The 16,874-nt window shown below is 46.1% G+C and overlaps 1 protein-coding gene across 1 annotated transcript in view; it reads right to left on the bottom strand.

Annotated features, from left to right (window-relative positions):
* LOC137353385 (histone-lysine N-methyltransferase KMT5C-like) overlaps window positions 1-13,489 on the bottom strand; it is a 28,851-nt gene extending 15,362 nt beyond the window's left edge. Inside the window, exons 1-6 of the mRNA XM_068019602.1 lie at window positions 13,377-13,489; window positions 13,000-13,249; window positions 9,621-9,757; window positions 6,990-7,155; window positions 5,170-5,279; window positions 1,809-1,972 (exon numbers count right to left, since the gene is read on the bottom strand). Of these exons, the coding sequence (XP_067875703.1) occupies window positions 1,809-1,972; window positions 5,170-5,279; window positions 6,990-7,155; window positions 9,621-9,730 (550 nt within the window). The 5' untranslated portion in view covers window positions 9,731-9,757; window positions 13,000-13,249; window positions 13,377-13,489. The remainder of the gene's footprint in view (window positions 1-1,808; window positions 1,973-5,169; window positions 5,280-6,989; window positions 7,156-9,620; window positions 9,758-12,999; window positions 13,250-13,376) is intronic.
* Between the last annotated feature and the right edge of the window lie 3,385 nt (window positions 13,490-16,874).

Here is a 16,874-nt window from a genome sequence, read left to right as displayed (position 1 = left end):
GCCAAAAGACTTGCAGGTTGATAGGTAAATTGGCCATTATAAATTGTCACTAGTATAGGTAGGTGGTAGGGAAATATAGGGACAGGTGGGGATGTTTGGTAGGAATATGGGATTAGTGTAGGATTAGTATAAATGGGTGGTTGATGTTCGGCACAGACTCGGTGGGCCGAAGGGCCTGTTTCAGTGCTGTATCTCTAATCTAATCTAATCTAATCTAATCTGAGAGTTTTAAGGACAACATACCAGCAAAGATAGAACTTGTGTTTTGAAGGAAAAATCTGTTTTAAACATCCCTAACAAGAACAACTTTAATGATGGCTAAACTAAATTAAACTGCAAACTGTGGATCAGGAATATGAAAGAACATTAACAGATACTGTTAGTTAAGGGCAGCTGGTAAACAAGGACAAGATTGCTATGGGATTAGCAGGACCAGGTACAGGCTTGAGGTAAAAAGAAAGACTTGCATTTATATAGTGCCTTTCACAACCTCAGGATGTCCCAAAAGCTTCTCACAGCCAATGAAGTATTTTTGAAGTGGAGTCACTGCTATTTAATGTAGAAAATGCAGCAGGCAATTTGAAAACTGCAAGCTCCCACAGACAGCAATGTGATGACAACCAGAGAATCTATTATAGTGATATTGATTGAGGGATAAATATTGGCCAGGACACTGGGGATAACTCCCAGATCTTCTTTGAAATAATGCCATGGGACCTTTTACATCCACCTTCGAGAGCAGACAGGGTCTTGGTTTAATGTCTCATCCAAAAGAGAGCACCTCTGACAGTGCAGCATTCCCTCAGTACTACACTGGAGTGTCAGCCTGGGCTCTAGTCTCTGGAGTGGGACTTGAACCCACAACCTTCTGTCTCAGAGGTGAAAGTGCTATCAACTGAGCCAGAGCCAATACTGTTAAGACACCATTAGGCAGCATCAAGTGGCATGCATGATGAAGTAACTGCACTAAACTTAGAGCCAACTATGAACAAGGGCTATAGTATGCCTGTAGGAACCAATCATTTAAATGTGCATGTGAATCACAAAGGAAACATGGACACAAAGAATACAGAAACTAAACAATATTTAGCCTTTTCACTGTAGCCAGCTTGGAAAGACAGGAAAGATGAGGTCTAAAGAATCAACAGATGTTACTTTGGTTAACCAGGCATTTGAAAACTCAAGGAAAGTTTCAGTTGCGTTTCTCATTTAATTTGTGTAAAAGTGTTTAAAGAAAAAGACAATCTGAGAGATTGTGTATCTGTGTGTTTCTGTTAAGGTGGATTCAAGTCCATGAAACCAATATGGGAAGTGCGAAAGTCATAAATAATTCCTGCAGTTTCCATTGGTACTTTTGGATGCACATTATCTTATTTTTATATCGTGGTGTAAATAACTATAAGAAAGAGAATCCAAAGACACTGAGACATGGTTCTAGGGGCCATGAGGGCCAAGATCATCTTGAGGAGCCCTGAGGCTCTGTGCTGTGTCATTAGCTGAAACTGAGGTATTTCGGGGTCAGCTAGCTCTGGGTTAGCCCCTAGGACTGGGCTGAAAGCTGTGTCCTGCATACTTCCAATGGAGCCACCTCCGAGCACTGCTGGTTTTCCCCCTTCAGTGACACATCACTGAGCAGGTGAGCAGGGGATACTGGACCTGACACATCTCCCCAAGACAATTTACATCTTAAAAAGGTCAGTGAAGGCTTCTTGAAGAATATGATTACATAAAATAAAATGGGTAAATACTTTCGACAAAAAATACTTCCCTTCCAATTTCCCCTTTAAAAAGGTCAGTTATCCACATACCATGGTTGATGAAGGAAGCAGGCCCCAGCCAGAGCTGAGCACATTTTTTGCGGGTTGAGTACATCACACTGAAGTCATTCTCCCCTGGGCGCAGGAGGGATTCCTCTTTCTCAGAAAGTTCAGCCAAGCAGCCGACAAGCAGCTCAATCTTATCATTCTCCTTCCTGTTGAATAAGAACCAAACTGCTGATTGAATCAGTGGGGGAGAAAGGAAAGCTGCTCGAAAACATTACCACACAACCACAGTGCCTCGACTGCGCAACGCACTGTTTTGTGTAGAAGTGAGCTTCACAGACCAGGAAGATCCCAAATCGTTTGGGAATCCACAGACTTTGCTGAGTTAGCTTATCCCAGCCAAGGATCTACAGTTGGCCTCTTACCTTGGGGTAATGGAGGGGAAAACTACTTACACACATCCAGGGTTTCTATGATGCTGGAAAGAAGAATAATGGGTGGATGCCAAATGAAAAATGGATAGGGATTGGCTCTGATGCCCCCCCTGCCCTCCATGGTTGAAACCCTACAAAAACACCGTCTAAAACCACACTCCATGGGAACAGATCATATCCAGGCCTGAGCCTCCTGGAGAGGAGAGAATTAAGTCATTGTATAATTCTAAGCCTGCAGGAAGGCTGCTTTTACTTATTTAACATGATAGTTGTGGATCACTGGATTCCTTAACTTGCTTCAGCATCTCTACAATGAGCAACTAAGTATGAGAAAGCAGCCTGGGGTTAATTTGCTCTTCCACCAAAGGTGTGTCCTTGTTGCCTCCTCAGTGACGTCTAGCGGAAGTAGTAACCCAATATCAGCAAACACAAACAACAGATGAGTGCCTTTCACCACCTCAGATGGTCCCAGAGCACTTTACAGCCAATGAAGTACATCTGAGGTGTAGTCATTGTTGTCACGTAGGAAACGCATCAGCCAATTAGCGCACAATGAGCAGATAACTTTTTGTTTGTTACATTGGTTGAGGGATACATATTAGCTAGAACACTGGGGACAGCTCCCATTGCTCTTCTTCAAAATAGTGCCATGGGATCATTTACACCCACCTGAGAGGACAGGGTTGAACAACTCATCTATTGACAGCATCACCGACAATGCAGGACTCCCTCAGAACTGCGCTCTGAGTGTCAGCATAGATGCGTGCAAGGGCAAAATTTTGGATTTTGGGTCCGGTCCCTGACATGGGTCACAACCCCACAGCGTGTGAGGAACAGTCACCCGGCAGTGATATTCCCTGAATTGGCCAATTAGTGGCCAGAGGGCGGGTTCGCCATCCAGTTAAGGGCACTGGGTGGCTCTCGAAGCTTGAAGGCCAATAGGAGGCCCTCCAGCACTGAAGAAGCAGCAGGCTGCCTTTTCAGGCAAGACAGAGAGCGGGAGGGTGTCTCAAGATGGAGGTTCTCTCTCCGCAACTTTAAAAAATTTTAAATAAAAAAAATAGACTCAGCAGCCGGGCCACCATTGTGGAGGGGGAACTGAGGCCAGGCAGGGAGGGAGGGCCTGAAAACCTTCCCAGAGCGCTGGCCCCATGGACTACCGCTGGGAAGCTGTCTCCAGGCAGCTGGCTTAGACCCCTTTACCTTGCGGGAGCCCAGAGGCCGACTGGAAAATTCCAGTCAGCCTCTGGCAATAGGCCTTTAAATCCTGTTAAGTGGCTACCCACCATTTGCAGGCGGGTAGCCCATGCTGCACTACCCCCTCCATCCTGCCTCCAGGAAAATGGCCCGGGGGTGGGATAGTGCCAGCAAACTGGCATGCCAGCGCAAATCTTCGCAATTGCTGACATCTGTGTTCAGCCCCATAAGGGGTTAAAAATCCTGCCCTTGGGGAGGGAAGTACATTGATCACATTTAACCCAGTCAGTTGCCTGTATTATTGCCATTATCACAGAATTCGTTTACAGAAATGCAGCATATGACAGCATAAGCAGGGTTTATGTAATAAACTGTCTGCACTTTGTTCAAAGTGCCGTTCACTATTTGCCTGAGCAGCTGAGTGCCTTGGAGTGCTGTCCATTTTTATCCATTTTTAATGCCCTAGTAACAGCTCACTGAAGCTGCCTGAAGTCTGCACTTTCCGAATCCCCTGGTTGTTAACTGTGTGAGCAACTGATGGTGACTTCAGACAGCTTCAGCAGCTGCTCACCAAACAGACGATCTGTTGGTTTTCATTGAAATAAATTATAATTGGATTTTGGATTGATTTAGCATCGTGCAACAGCATCCCCGCAACTTTTTAACTAGATTAGGGATCCTAGATGCTTAGCTCCTCAAAAGCTTACGCACTAGGGAGTCCAATGCATTTAATGTTCACCACATATAGTGGGAAAATTGCATTTGCATGAACATGCCCACTATATGCAGTGGGGAGGAATGTTACTACTGGGGAAAGCCATTCTGAGATCACCATTAGTGCCAAATTAGGAACAGTTTGTGCTTTGGGCCCACACTGTTCAGACTTGTCAAATTCATTTCATGTTATGACCTTTGCGCCCAACAGACTTTCAAAAGAAAGAACTTGCATCCATATTGTGCCTTTCATGTCTTCAGGCCTTTTGAAGTTTAGTTACAGTGGTGCAGTGGTTAGCACCGCAGCCTCACAGCTCCAGCAACCCGGGTTCAATTCTGGGTACTGACTGTGTGGAGTTTGCAAGTTCTCCCTGTGTCTGCGTGGGTTTCCGCCGGGTGCTCTGGTTTCCTCCCACAACCAAAGACTTGCAGGTTGATAGATAAATTGGCCATTGTAAATTGAGCCTAGTATAGGTAGGTAGTAGGAGAATTGTGGGGTTGTGGTAGAGAATATGGGGTTAATGTAGGATTAGTATAAATGGGTGGTTGTTGGTCAGCACAGACTCGGTGGGCCGAAGGGCCTGTTTCAGTGCTGTATATCTAAATAAATAAATAAATCTAAATAAATTATTGTTGCTATGGCAAGTGCATACAGCAAGGTCCCACAAACAGCAATCAGATAAATGATGAGCGCTATTTTGATGGTGTTGGGTAAAGATAAATGCTGCCCAGATGACTGGAAGAACTCCCTGCTCTTCTCTGAAATTTACCATGAGATCTTTTACATCCACCTGCACAGGCAGCTAGGATCTTTGTTTTATATCTCATCCAGAAGACAGCACCTCCGAAAGTGTGGTAGTCATACAGAAACTTGTGCTCAAGTCCTGCAGTGGGGCTTGAAATTGCAATCTTCTAAGAGACACATGTGCTACTAACTGTGCCCAGCAGGCACATTTATTACATTAGCCTGGCTGAACTTAAATCGAAGTTACAGAGGTGAAAGGGCAGCGTCTTACCCCACAACACTCCTTCACTTATATATGAAAGACAAAGGAACGTACCACTTTCTCAAGGACACAATCTTGGCTCCATTAGATTCTGAAGAGTATCGATCGCAGGGTAATATTTCAAAGCCACTTTCAGGTAGGAATATTCGAAGGTAACGGAATACCTAAATCAAGGACAGAAATCCAGGCGTTTAAAATAAAAAGAGCTATTCTGATAAGGCACTTACACAGTGGTGTGTGTGTCTGTGTGTGTCTGTGTGTGTCTGTGTGCGAGAGACGGAGAGAGAGAGCGAGAGAGAAAGAGCGAGAGAGAAAGAGCGAGAGAGAAAGAGCGAGAGAGAAAGAGCGAGAGACAGAGAGCGCCCGCGGGGGAGAGGGGGCGGGCGAGACAGAGAGGGGGCGGGCGAGACAGAGAGGGGGCGGGCGAGACAGAGAGGGGGCGGGCGAGACAGAGAGGGGGGTGCGGGGGGGAGGGGGGGTGGGGCTGGGAGTAGTGGTGGAATGGGGGTGTGGGGGGTGTGGGGGAAATGGGGGTGTGGGGGAAATGGGGGTGTGGGGGAAATGGGGGTGTGGGGGAAATGGGGGTGTGGGGGAAATGGGGGTGTGGGGGAAATGGGGGTGTGGGGGAAATGGGGGTGTGGGGGAAATGGGGGTGGGAGTGGGGAAGAAGAGTTGGATTGGCGGGTGCGGGGGGGTGTAAGGTGGTTGCGGGGGGGGTGGGGGAGGGAGGGGGTACGGGGGTGGGGGAGGGAGGGGGTACGGGGGTGGGGGAGGGAGGGGGTACGGGGGTGGGGGAGGGAGGGGGTACGGGGGGGGAGGGAGGGGGTACGGGGGGGGAGGGAGGGGGTACGGGGGGAGGGAAGGGAGAGGGGAAGTGGGGGGGGGGGGGGGGAAGAGTTCGATTGGGGGGAGTGGGGGGGAGTGCACACATGTCGAGCATATTAACTGGACCACAAAATTAAAAACAAGATTTAAAAAAAACACAATTTAAATTTACAATGGGTAAAACAATTTGATTCATAAAAGGTGCTGTCCAGTGCAGCACTCAACAGAACAGACAAGGAGGTCCCAAAGTTGAAACCTGGTCTGCACTGAAATAGCTAGTCTCAGCCAGGGCTGCTGCAGCTGATATCAGTGCCTTAGGCCCGGGTGTGGGATAAGGGGCAGGAGAAGTGCAAGACTAAATCCCTATCCAATAAGTCCTGCTGGTGTGTGGATTGTGGGTAAGGACAAAATCAGGCTAAACTGTGATACCAAAGGTGGAGTTACTTGTCAATCTTCACTTTCTGGACTCATGCATAGAGAATGGCTACTTCGTTAAGGTCTTAGAGGGCTGCTAATGCATGTGGAGCTGCACTCCAGTGCAAGTCAGTGACTTATGGAGAACAAGGCAGAAAAACAAATGGAATAATTTACAAATGCACCATTTAGAGTGGATACTCTCCAGCTTGGTGCTTTATAACTGTTTCTACAAGACATATAAAATGCACATTTTGGTAGAGGGTACTGTCCAAGGACAGATTATATAGTTACACCCTGATGGCTTAGCCCTTAAATACACATGCTGTGGTACTGAAGCGCACAAAGCTGCTTAGGCTGTGACTGGGGCTCCAGTTAGCCTCCGCAATCCTGCATTAGGGAGAAAGGAACAAAGAAAATCAGCCTGCCTATCCTATCATGTGCTGCACAATGCATGTGTGTACATTGGGTGAAGATGAGCTAGGGCATGGCAATGATGATTCCCACAGCTGAATAGCCTACAAGATTCTGTCTGGGTGAAGACTGGGCACTTGGGCATTGCGATGAGGGCTACCAGGACGACCTTCTGGAAAGGGGGAAAGCTGGCAAACAAAAAGATCCACCTGCTCACTCACCTGAGCTTTGAATATTTCTTCTTCCAGAGGAGTTTTGTGCAGGAAGTAATGCCAGGCCCAATCTCCCAAAGTCAAGGCCCGATACACTGTCTCCAAGTCTTGTGACTTAAGAAACTTTTGTAGAATGTCCCTGAGGTATTGGTGTCTCCTTACAACGGGTCGATTGCTGGAAGGGAAATAAAAAACACAGAACCATCGAGAATTAGACCTGATACTTCAGACCCAAGTTGAACAAGTACAAGAAGTTATTTTATCCTCAAAGACTTAATGGTCAGCAAATAAAACACAGTCTCACCAAAAGCAAGTGAGCAGTCAGCTTTAAGCCACTAAAAAAGATAAAGACTTCCAGAGCACCTGTCACAACCTCAGGATGCAAAGTGCTTCTCATCCAAGAAAGTGCTTCTGAAGTGTAGTCACCATTGTATTGTAAGCAAGCACAGCTGCCAGGTTGTGCGCATGATCCCGCAAACAGTAATGACAAAGGTGAAGACATAATCTATTTTAGTGATGATAATTGAGGGATTAATATTGGCCAAGACACTGAGATAACCCCCATCAAAAGGAACAGAGATATACTCTTAGAGATGACTGAGGTAGGACAAAGATCATCACGTCACTACGCAGAGGCACATAGTCGGGCTTGGCAACGACGTGGGTAATGGGAAGTTGGGACGTGTGGGTGGAGAGGCAGGTCATACTATTCTGAATGAGTTTTCATTTGTGGAGAGTAGAGAGCAGGTATTAGAGAAAGTGAGTCTAAGATGATAATGAACTGGGGTGTTGTTAAAGATGAGGAAGAGGTGGGCGGCATTACAGAGGTGGAAGAAAACTGTTGGCAACAGAACAGATCCGGGATAGAGTAGCATACCTGTAGACAGAGCCTAAAGAGACAGCAAGGAGGCTGATAGAGAGAAGGCCAGAGGCATTGAGGTGCTTAAAGTGATTAATTTGGTTTTGCCGGCAAACATAAAGAAAATTTCAGCTCATCCAAACCATAATGTTAGACAAGTAGTTGTGTTGCAAACATTTCAGGATCGATGTAGGAAGGGAGAAGTTGAGGGTCATCATGTAAACATGGAGGCCTCCTGTTTCTAGATGGTACTACCAGATAGTGTTCACAGTGCAGGTGGTGTAATCAGATAAGATGAATGTAATGAAGGCTGGAGAAAAGTGGGGCAGAAACTATGGTAATGGAGTGCAGAGGAGTTCTATTAAAAAGAGGGCAGAAAGCAGAAGTGGAAGCTCAGGGTGGAAGAGGAAGACAGTGGGGCAGGAGAAACAGAGGACGGAGGAACTGGAGTTTAGCCCCTTGAGCCCGTTCTGCCATGCAATGAGATCATGGCTGATCTGTGACCTAACTCCATGCAGCCGCCTTTGTTCTCTATCCCTTTAAACCTTTGGTTAACAAAAATCTATAAAGTTCAGTTTTAAAATTAAGAACTGAGCTAGCAAGGACAGTGAGCCAGAAGAAACAGAGGCAATGAGGGGGACATAGGAACAAGAGAAGGCCATTCAGGCCCTTGAGCCTGTTCTGTCATTTAAGTAGATCATGGCTCATCGGTATTTTAACTCTCTATCCTCCTTGGCTCCGTAATTCTTAGTACACATATCCAACACAAATTGGGCAAGAGTGTTACAGATTTCCACTACCTTTTGTGTGAAGGATTGCTTCCTGACATCCCCCCTGCCAAGCTCTAGTTTTAAAGTGATTTCCCCCTTGTTCTGTACTCCACACCTCCCCCACCCCGACAAAATAGTTTCTGTCAAATCCCTATCAAATCCTTTAATCATCTTAAACAGCACAAGTAGTTTAAGCATTTCCAGTGGAGGTTTGGATGACAGAGCTCGAACAGGTTGGTTACAGCCAAGAAATAAAGAAAGCCTTGCATTTTCCAACGTCAGGACGTCCCAAAGCACTTTACAGCCAATGAAGTACTTTTTTTGAAGTGTAGCCACTGTTGTAACGTAGGAAATGCAGCAGCCAATTTATGCACAGCAAGATTCCACGAATAGCAATGCGAAGATGAGCGGACAATCTACTTGTGATTCTGATTGAGGAAAAAATATTGGCCAGGGAACCAGGGAGAACTCCCTGCTCTTCTTGGAAATACTGCCATAGGATCTTTTATGTTCATCTGAGCGGGCAGACAGGGGCTCGGTTTAACCTCCCATTCAAAAGACGGCGTCACCAACAGTGCAGCACTCTCTCAGTACTGCACTGGCAGTACTCAAGGTTGCTCAAGCCTCTGGAGTGGGGCTTCAACCCACAACCTTCTCATAGAGTCATTATGGAGCAAGAGGAAGCCATTCAGCCCACTGAGTCCATGCCAGCTGTGTAGAGCAATCCAGGCAGTCCCATTCCCCAGTTCTATCCCCGTAGCCCTGCAAATTTATTTCCCTCAAGCACCCATCCAATTTCCTTTTGAAATCTTTGATCGTCTCTGCTTCCACCACCCTTGTTGGCAGTGAGTTCCAGGTCATCACCACTAGCTGCGTAAAAAAGTTCTTCCTCACATTCCCCCTACATCTCTTGCCCAAAACATTAAATCTGTGACATGACTCCGAGATGAGGGTGCTACCCACTGAACCAAGGCTGACATAGAAGAAAACCAGTTGACTGAATTGTTGTACCTGATGTTCATTTTGTGGGTTTGAAAACCCAAGTAAGGATCCAGCACCAGGCTTGTTGCAAGATCATCGTATTCGCATAGGTCTCTAGCTGTCACGCGTATGGATTCCATGGCCTGCAATCACCATACTGTTGTGTACTGCATTTGGAAAGAACACATCAGAATAAACAACCACACAAAGTAATGGTAACATGCCTTATAACTAGGGCTGTAATGAAATCCAAATCTCCAAAACTCTCCTCTCTTTCACCAGACTCAAACTCAAAACCGCTCTGCTCTAAAGCTCTAATCTGCCTGACACTGTAAACTCTTAGAACAAACTAACCCCTTGTCATACAGTACAAACAAAATGTTGGCAGCAGTCGATTCCTCAGTTAAGTACTAATTTTGCTCAGCACTCCTGAGCCATGCAGAATGCAAGGGCCCAGGTCTTCCCATTGTCTGCAGGGCATTATAATTAGCCTCAGTATTCCTGGGTCAAGGCAGGGGGTGGGGGTGGAGGGGTAATCAGTCAGCGCTCTTGACCCAACTACAGCTTGGTCAAAGAGCCTCAGTGGGTGAAGGGATGACAGTGTGGGGAAAGATGCGCAAGTGGTTGCCATTTGAGCAATTGAGGCTTCTAGGGGAGCAGGGGTAGATTGTAAGGCTGGAAGAAGTTACAGAGGAGGATTGAAAGTTTATGATGGGCGAAGGAACCGTAAGTCAACCAGGGATTAATCGAATCTGGAGATGCCAAAGGCATGGATGCATTGAATTACATAGAATTTACTGCAGAGAAACAGGCCATTCAACCCAACTGGTCTATGTCAATGTTGATGGTCCACATGAGCATCCTCCCATCTTACTTCATCTCACTCTATTCACATAATCTTCTTTTCCTTTCTCCCTCATTTAATTATCTAGGCTTTCCCTTAATCACATTTATGTTATTCACCTGAACCATTCCCTGTGGTAGCAAGTTCCACACTCTAATGGAGACACAGGAGTTGCCCGGGATGTGAATTTCAGTGGCGGTTAAGGGGTCCTTGCTGGAAGGTGCAGATGTGAAGGAGACAGGATCAGGCTTCCCTGCAATGCTTCCCTAACAGCTGACTAGCCCACTGACACTCACTGTTTTCCTCCCTCAGCCTCTACACCAAGCGACTCCTCATCCTTGGGGATTACCACCTTCATCTAAACTCATTATGCCCTCTCCTCTGAATTCACTGCTCTTCATTATTCCTTAATTTTTCTCTCCATATGAACACCCCTATAGTGGCCTCTATTCTCATTGTGTCAATCACAGAGAAAGCAATCTCTGATCATTTCCTTGTATCTCTCTCCACTCACGCCTCCCTTCCCCATCGCAACCTCACTTCCTTCTGTGCCGCCCCTGGGGGAACAAAACGTTTACAATGGCACTTCCAAATTCCCAACTGTCTGGCCTTTGGACCTCCATTCACCATGACACTTCACCAATCAAAACCTCACCTCCACCCATGATCCCTTGTCCGCATTAAACCATTACTCTCTCTCAGCCTAGTCATTACCCCAGTATGGCCCTCAACTCCGCTGTCTTAAGTCCAAGGAATGCAGACTTGAGCATTTATAGCGGACAACCAGTTCAACCATTCATTAACAGTTCTGGCTGGACCACGTAAAGTACCATCGGGTCCTGCTCTCTTCTGCTTCAAAATTGCTCACTATTTAAGGACTATCCTGGAATGCAAAGATAACCCTCGGCTTCTCTACTCCACTTCTCACCCACTCTCCCCTGCCCCCTCCACCACCAACAAAAACTGATGGAATACTCTCCACTCGCCTGGATGAGTGCTGCTCCAACAACGCTCAAGAAGTTCAACACCATTTAGCACAAAACAGTCTGCCTAATTGGCACCTCCATCTACCACCAGTACACTGTGGTAGCAGGGCATACCATCTACGAGATCCACTACAGCAATTTGCCAAGGCTTCTTTGACAGCGTCACCACCTAGAAGGGCAAAGGCAGCAAGCGCATGGGCACACCACCAGCTGCAAGTTCCCCTCCAAATCACACACCATCCTGACTTCTAAAACTATCACGGTTCCTGCATTGTTGCTGGGTCAAAATCCGACCTAACAGTGCTGTGGGTGTACCTGCGCCACACGGACTGCAGCGGTTTAAGGTGGCTCACTACCTTCTCAAGGGCAATTTGATATGTGCAATAACTTGCCTGTTGCACCCAGATCCTGTGACTCAATAAAAACCATTTCCTGCTAAAAACCTCATCCCTCTAGACTCAACTGTTAGAATACTCTCCTGGCCAGCCTGACACATTGCACCCTCCATAAACTCCAGCCCATCCAAAACTCTACTACCCGTATCCCAACATAGAAACATCAAAAATTAACAGCACAAAAGGCGGCCAATTCAGCTCATTCTGTCTGTGCTGGGTGAAAAAATGTGCTCCAGGCTAAACCCCCTTTCCAGCTCTTGGTCTATAGCCCTCTAGGTTACGGCACTTCAAGTGCCTATCCAAGTACTTTTTAAATGCGATGAGGGTTTCTGCTTCTACCACCCTTTCAAGCAGTGAATGCTAGACCCCCACCACCTTCTAGATAAAAATATTCTCTTCAACTCCCTCTAATCCTTCTGCCAATTAATTACATCAACTCCAGTTCACCCATCCCCTCTGTACTCACTGACCTACATTGGCTCCCGCTTCATCAACACCAAGACTTTAAAACTCATTCTTGTTTTCAAATCCTTCCATGGCCAAACCCCTCCCAATATCCGTAACCTCCTACAACCCTACGAAATATCCGGGATCCTCCAATTCTGGCCTCTTGCGCGCCCCCGATTTTGATCAATCCATCATTGCCGGCTGTGCCTTCAACTGTCGAGACCCTAAGCTCTGGAATCCCCTCCCCTAAACCTCTCCGTCTCTCTCTCCTCTTTTAAAATCCACCTCTTAAACTAAGCTTTTCGTCAGCACCCTAATACGTGGCTCAAATGTTTGTTTGATATCGCTCCTGCGAAGCACCTTGGGATGTTTTACTAGGTTGAGGGTGCTATATAAATGCAAGTTCATATTTGTCCCAGATGGAGAATGACCATTCACTTGGGTGGGTGACCATCACCCCTGAAATTGCACCCATCAGTGAACAGCACCCTCAGGAGAGAAAACTAGTACAGAAGGGAAAAACATATGAAGAGTGTTCAGCTGTGAAACCTGCAATAACTCAGGAAGGACAATCAGTGTGAAAAGGGCTGAAACTGCTGAACATTTGTAAACAAAGAGCAATAGTTTAGGTTTCCATTTCCAGGAACTGGCGTTAGTTTTTAAATCCCCCAAATATCCCCAAACCCAATTTGAGCCTTTGCAAATTTTAGCATTTTTAAAAAAAAACTGATGCCTACCTTTAAGCCACTGAGACAATCCCGAGTGCCTCCGCACGCCACCCAAGCCTGATGCCGAGCCGGGTCCCGCCTTCTGCGCCCAGTGATTGGTCGAACGTCAGGCATGATCTCACTTTACTGCCTTCTGATTGCTCGGTGGCACATCAATCAACCCTCCGCTTCCGCCTACCAGCAGGTTGGGGTGTACCGGAAGTGGAGGCCGCTCTGAAGCCTACCTTGTGTTGCTAAGCGACTTTTTTCCCAACCTATTCTTTACAAAAAAAAAACCTTTTTTTTTAAGAAAATATGTAGAAACAATGAAAACAAATTTGAGTTCTGATGCAATCACCAACAGCAACATGAGGAATTCTGAGGTTTATTTAAAAATAATTATCTACCTTATGTCCTGGTTACTCAAGGGATGACCTTTCAGTCTTAATCAGTCTCTTGCTCCAGAAGCCAAATGGGGTCAGAAGTATGACAAGAGCTGGAAACTGTTTAGTTTTCTTTTGTTCTGTCACAGAGAAAGCTCATCGTTTCAGGCAGAATGGCTGAGATACAACGGTCATTGTTAAAAAGAGCTTTTGCACATACTTCACATGTTGATAGATCTCAAATCTAAAGTGGCTACGTAAATATTATTTTAACTGGGTTTTTTGTAATCTGTGCCATTCCTGCCAACTGTCACTCCGAACGATGGAAGCCGCCCAATCATTTTCTGAAAATGGCACCAAACTTCCCAGCTGCTTGACCCTCACTGCTCTAGACTTGCAACTTGCATTTGTATAAGCACCTTTAACACAGTAAACGGTCTCAAGACACTTCACAGGTGCGTATTCAAACAAAATTTAATACTGAGTCACATGAGAGGACATTAGGATAAGTGTCCGTCAGCTTGGTCAAATGGGTAGGTTTTAAGAATGATCTTATAATAGGAGAGAGAGGTAACACAGACAGGTTTAGGGAGGGAATTCCAGAGCTTAGGGTCCAGATAGCTGAAGGCACAGTCGACATTTTTGGAGCGATGACATTAAGGGATGAGCAGGAGGCCAGAATTGGAGGAGTGCACATACCCCAGAGGATTACTAATATAGAGACGGGCGCGGCCACAGGAATTTGAAAACAAGGATGAGAATTTTAAAATCGAGGCGTTGCCTGCTTGGGAGTCAAATTAGGTCAGGGAGCACAGGAGTGTTGGGTGAAACTGCAGTTATGCCAACAAACCCGAGTGTATCAGTGCAATCTGGAGCTAGAGCAAAAGAGGGTTGGGGGACAGGGACAAAATTTACCGACACGCAATCACAGAGAGAGAGGCAGGTTGGTGCAAGGAATGGAGAGCTCTGTCAGGACACTGTTGAGAGGAGTGTCTACTCCCTCTGCCTACCTTTTTACGTCCCGTTCTCTTTAATCATCTGATATTTCCAATTCAGACCTGACCGTCTCACCATCTCAACTATCCACATGATGATTGTCTTTCTCATGTTTTTAATTCCTTATGTTTCCAATTAACCATATTCTGTTTTCTTGTTACCATCAATCTTTCCGTATTTCCTCACTTGTTTTTTATTTTCCTCCATAACTTCCCCTTTATTCTGAACAAAGAACGAACAAAGAACAGTACAGCACAGGAACAGGCCATTCGGCCCTCCAAGCCTGCGCCGATCTTGATGCCTGCCTAAACTAACACCTTCTGCACTTCCGGGGCCCATATCCCTCTATTCCCTTCCTATTCATATATTTGTCAAGATGTCTCTTAAACGTCGCTATCGTATCTGCTTCCACCACCTCCCCTGGCAGCAAGTTCCAGGCACTCACCACCCTCTGTGTAAAAAATTTGCCTCGCACATCCCCTCTAAACTTTGCCCCTCGCACCTTAAACCTATGTCCCCTAGTAACTGACTCTTCCACCCTGGGAAAAAGCTTCTGACTATCCACTCTGTCCATGCCGCTCATAACTTTGTAAACCTTTATCATGTCGCCCCTCCACCTCCGTCATTCCAGTGAAAATATTCCGAGTTTTTCCAACCTCTCCTCATAGCTAATGCCCTCCAGACCAGGCAACATCCTGGTAAACCTCTTCTGTACCCTCTCCAAAGCCTCCACGTCTTTCTGGTAGTGTGGCGACCAGAACTGCACGCAATATTCTAAGTGTGGCCTAACTAAGGTTCTGTACAGCTGCAACATGACTTGCCAATTTTTATACTCTATGCCCCTGACCGATGATGGCAAGCATGCCGTATGCCTTCTTGACTACCTTATCCACCTGCGTTGCCACTTTCAGTGACCTGTGGACCTGTACACCCAGATCTCTCTGCCTGTCAATACTCCTAAGGGTTCTGCCATTTACTGTATACCTCCCACCTGCATTAGACCTTCCAAAATACATTACCTCACATTGTCACTTCCTCAAAAAATTCAATCAAATTAGTAAGACACGACCTCCCTTTCACAAAACCATGCTGTCTCTCGCTAATAAGTTCGTTTGTTTCCAAATGGGAGTAAATCCCGTCCCGAAGAATCCTCTCTAATAGTTTCCCTACCACTGACGTAAGGCTCACCGGCCTATAATTTCCTGGATTATCCTTACCACCCTTCTTAAACAAAGGAACAACATTGGCTATTCTCCAGTCCTCTGGGACCTCACCTGTAGCCAATGAGGATGCAAAGATTTCTGTCAAGGCCCCAGCAATTTCTTCCCTTGCCTCCCTCAGTATTCTAGGGTAGATCCCATCAGGCCCTGGGGACTTATCTACCTTAATGCTTTGCAAGACACCCAACACCTCCTCCTTTTTGATAATGAGATGACTGAGACTATCTGCACTCCCTTCCCTAGGCTCATCATCCACCAAGTCCTTCTCCTTGGTGAATATGGATGCAAAGTACGCATTTCGCACCTCACCCATTTCCTCTGGCTCCACGCATAGATTCCCATCTCTGTCCTTGAGTGGGCTAACCCTTTCCCTGGTTACCCTCTTACTCTTTATATATGTATAAAAAGCCTTGGGATTTTCCTTAATCCTGTTTGCCAATGACTTTTCATGACCCCTTTTAGCCCTCCTAACTCCTTGCTTAAGTTCCTTCCTACTGTCTTTATATTCCTCAAGTGCTTCATCTGTTCCTAGCCTTCCAGCCCTTACAAATGCTTCCTTTTTCTTTTTGACTAGAACCTATTTAAATGCTGTTCATTTTTTTCAGTTCCAATCAAGGATCTACATCTGAAGCATAAACTAGATGCTGACTAACCTGCTGAGTGTTTCCAATTTTTTCTGCTGTGCTTACAGATTTCCAGCATCCACACACACCATCCTGACTTGGAAATGTATCGCCATTCCTTCATCATTGCTGGGTCATAATCATGAAAGTCCCTACTGTGCCTACACCGCACAGACTGCAGCAGTTCAAGAAGGCAGCTCACCACCGCCTTCTCAAGGGCAATTAGGGATGGGTAATAAATGCTGGTGTAGCCAGCAATGCCCACATCCCACGAACAAAAAAATTCTGTCAAAGAGCTGCCCCAGGCACAATGGGCTGAATGGTCTCCTTCCATGCTATAAAAGACTACGGGTTAGAAATTCTTCTCAGGTGGTGGTGCAAAATGAGTGGCATCAGGTCGGCCGCCTGTTCTAGGCAGCACCTGATATTTAACTCTTTTGACTGCAATGGAACTAGCTCACAAATTACCACATTTATTGAATTCAATTTTACAGTTTGCTCGGGTGACCTCTGAGATACATGCCCAGTACCATAACAATTGGACTATTGCACCCTTGAACAGGCATCATGGACAAATACTCTAAAAAGAGGTTGGGATTCAAGACAGATACAAAGGAATATGTGGATGGGCTTTTTTTGATTTGTTCGTTGGATGTGGGTGTCGCTGATTATGCTAGCATTTA

Source organism: Heterodontus francisci, chromosome 41 (genome assembly GCF_036365525.1).
Source record: "Heterodontus francisci isolate sHetFra1 chromosome 41, sHetFra1.hap1, whole genome shotgun sequence".
Taxonomy (NCBI): Eukaryota; Metazoa; Chordata; class Chondrichthyes; order Heterodontiformes; family Heterodontidae; genus Heterodontus; species Heterodontus francisci.
This window is presented reverse-complemented; position numbering and strand designations above follow the sequence as displayed.